The sequence below is a fragment of the Salminus brasiliensis genome, chromosome 16 (genome assembly GCF_030463535.1).
Source record: "Salminus brasiliensis chromosome 16, fSalBra1.hap2, whole genome shotgun sequence".
Classification (NCBI taxonomy): domain Eukaryota; kingdom Metazoa; phylum Chordata; class Actinopteri; order Characiformes; family Bryconidae; genus Salminus; species Salminus brasiliensis.
In genome coordinates this window covers 66,041-68,540 of record NC_132893.1, presented here as the reverse complement: position 1 = coordinate 68,540, position 2,500 = coordinate 66,041, and the positions used below count along the sequence as shown (strand labels likewise).

The window sequence follows — 2,500 nt, the reverse complement described above, 5'->3', positions numbered from 1 at the left end:
GAAACACGCGCCCGATACGGACCATCGCTGATGGACTGAATCTGGGATCAGTGATCAATCAGACTTTTTCACCTTTAATGCAGAAGCTCCAGCCTGAACCCGCCGAACCTGCCGAACCCACTGAACCCGCTGAACCCGCCGAACCCGCTGAACCTGCTGAACCCGCCGAATCCGCCGAACCCGCCGAACCTGCTGAACCCGCCGAACCCACTGAACCCGCTGATTTCTTTCAGGGGAACAGGCAGGAGAGACAGAAGCAGCAGACAGGAAGAGCAGCACCCATCCAGCGTTCTGCAAAGGTAAAGGTGCAGGTATCTGTCACTGTACAGTGAAATGTGTCCTCCGCATTTAACCCATCTGGTAGTGAACACACACTCACACACACGTGTGTTAGGGGCAGTGAGTACACACACACACACCCAGAGCGGTGGGCAGCCAACTCCAGCGCCCGGGGAGCAGAGAGAGTGAAGGGCCTTGCTCAAGGGCCCAACAGTGGCAGCTTGCCGAGCCCGGGAATCGAACCCACAACCCTGTTATCGATATCCCGGCGCTCTAACCGCTGAGCACCACTGCCCAGAACCCACAACCCTGTTATCGATATCCCGGCGCTCTAACCACTGAGCACCACTACCCACCACTGCAAGAAGAAGGGCCAAACCCTTGAGCTGCAGTTTAAACAGAGGACCGTATTGATCAGTTTCTGACCGGTTTAATCAGAGGGACTCGATCAGACACACTGATGAGCTTCTTCAGCAGGAAAACAGAAATAAGACCTTTAACTTTAAACTTCTTTACAGTTTCTTTCCTCCTCCAGAAGACCCCCGCGTCCCCTCGGCTCCCTCAGAGGATCCTGGTTTTCTTGGTGGATTTTCCCACCGGATCCGTGATGACCACCAGGCCCCACGCAGCCAGACCTGCAGAAGGAAGCAGTGCGGTCAGTAGTCGCCCTCAGCAGCAGAGGGTCAGTGATGGAGGTCTATGGAGACTCTGACCTGCAGCGAAGAGGATCTGAGCCGCTGCGCCAACCGACCCGGAGCCGCCCTGCCGGCCCGTCCTGCGGGCTGCCTGGAGTACGAACCCCGCGGAGAACAGCAGAGCGGAGCCGGACAGGAGCCGACAGCTCCAGCAGCTCTCAGACTGAGCCGGGGAGGCGGAGACCGCAGCGGGTGGAGCGGGTGGAGCAGGAGGGGCGGACATTGAAGCGCTGCACTCGGTCACTGCTCCTCTCAGGGTTTCTGATATTTTGGCCAGTCTGTAAACACAGCAGAGACAGGCGGGGTTTCTGATAAAGTGGCCAGTCTGTAAACTGTGAGAATTATGACATATAATGTGGTTATGTTGATCATTTTGTGTTAGGTATCATTTTGTGATTATGTTCATCATCGGGGGTACGAACAATAATTGAGCTCGCCGCGTGTAATCAAAGTAACCAAGGCCGTGACCACAGGACAAGGTTCAAGTACAGAGTGTTCCTCTAGAAGATACATTGGGGTGTAACTATACCGGCTTGGGAGACGAGCAGAAAAACATGTTTATCTGAACAAAAGAGACCCCTATAGAGAACTATAAAAGGGAACAGCTTTTGTAGGAACAGCAGATCACTGTGTGGTCTCCGTATTCTGCAGAACACTGTAATAACCTTTCTACTTTAGACGGGCAGCTCTCTGATCATGGACTTAGAGCTGTGATCGCGACAAAACACAGCAGAGACAGGCGGGGTTTCTGATAAAGTGGCCAGTCTGTAAACACAGCAGAGACAGGCGGGGTTTCTGATAAAGTGGCCAGTCTGTAAACACAGCAGAGACAGGCGGGGTTTCTGATATTTTGGCCAGTCTGTAAACATGTGGTGTTTCCGTTATTTTGTCCCCTGCGGCTCTAGCTGGACAGCTCAGCTACAGCGTAAAAACCACCAACCTCTGCGAGTTGGAACTGCGAGTACTTTTGTAAAACCAGGAGAAAAACGTCTGGCGCTTCTTAAGTTTAAGGAATATTATTAAATGAATTATTAATAAATAGTTTCTTACGGCGCTGAAATCTGCAGCATCCGGGTCCTTCTCTCCTGCGGTGACCTCTGCACAGGAAACGTTTTACTCCGTCGCGCGCAATGGGCATCAACACCGCGCATAGTTTGCGCAGAGTTTGTTTTATTTACTGATTTTATAAATTGAATAAATTCTAATAATTAATCAATAAAAAAAACCAGGTTCAGCTTATAAACATGCTTGTGTTTTAGTTAGTGGATGTTTATTATGCTGCTGTAGCATTTTATTCAGAGTTGTAATAAACCTTTTTATTATAACTACAGTAATTAAAAAATTATACAGCAATAGATTAAATGTGCAGCACGTGTCACAAACATTTCCCACAACACAATAAATAAGCACAGTTTTATACAGTGGGTGATTCATGGCATCACATCATTTACAGCCGTTTTCCTGTTTACTGATATTTCGAGCAGGTGCAGAATGGCGCTCCCTCCCCGGAGGCGCTGTGGATGCAG

General features: G+C 50.0%; 2 protein-coding genes across 3 annotated transcripts in view; both read right to left on the bottom strand.

Moving 5' to 3' along the window:
* Positions 1 to 2,134, bottom strand: part of LOC140536515 (uncharacterized) — a 2,629-nt gene extending 495 nt beyond the window's left edge. The window contains exons 1-4 of one of the 2 annotated variants that reach the window (XM_072658371.1): positions 2,025 to 2,134; positions 993 to 1,252; positions 796 to 914; positions 1 to 291 (exon numbers count right to left, since the gene is read on the bottom strand). The exon at positions 1 to 291 is cut by the window's left edge and continues 495 nt beyond it. In XM_072658371.1, coding sequence (XP_072514472.1) covers positions 841 to 914; positions 993 to 1,252; positions 2,025 to 2,125 — 435 coding nt within the window. In that variant the 5' untranslated portion in view covers positions 2,126 to 2,134 and the 3' untranslated portion in view covers positions 1 to 291; positions 796 to 840. Of the gene's footprint in view, positions 915 to 992; positions 1,253 to 2,024 lie in introns of both variants that reach the window. The other variant, XM_072658370.1, reaches the window with a different exon arrangement.
* An 88-nt stretch (positions 2,135 to 2,222) lies between these two features.
* Positions 2,223 to 2,500, bottom strand: part of uqcc3 (ubiquinol-cytochrome c reductase complex assembly factor 3) — a 1,245-nt gene continuing 967 nt past the window's right edge. Inside the window, exon 2 of the mRNA XM_072658372.1 lies at positions 2,223 to 2,500. This exon is cut by the window's right edge and continues 223 nt beyond it. The gene's annotated coding sequence lies outside the window, so the exon portion shown is untranslated.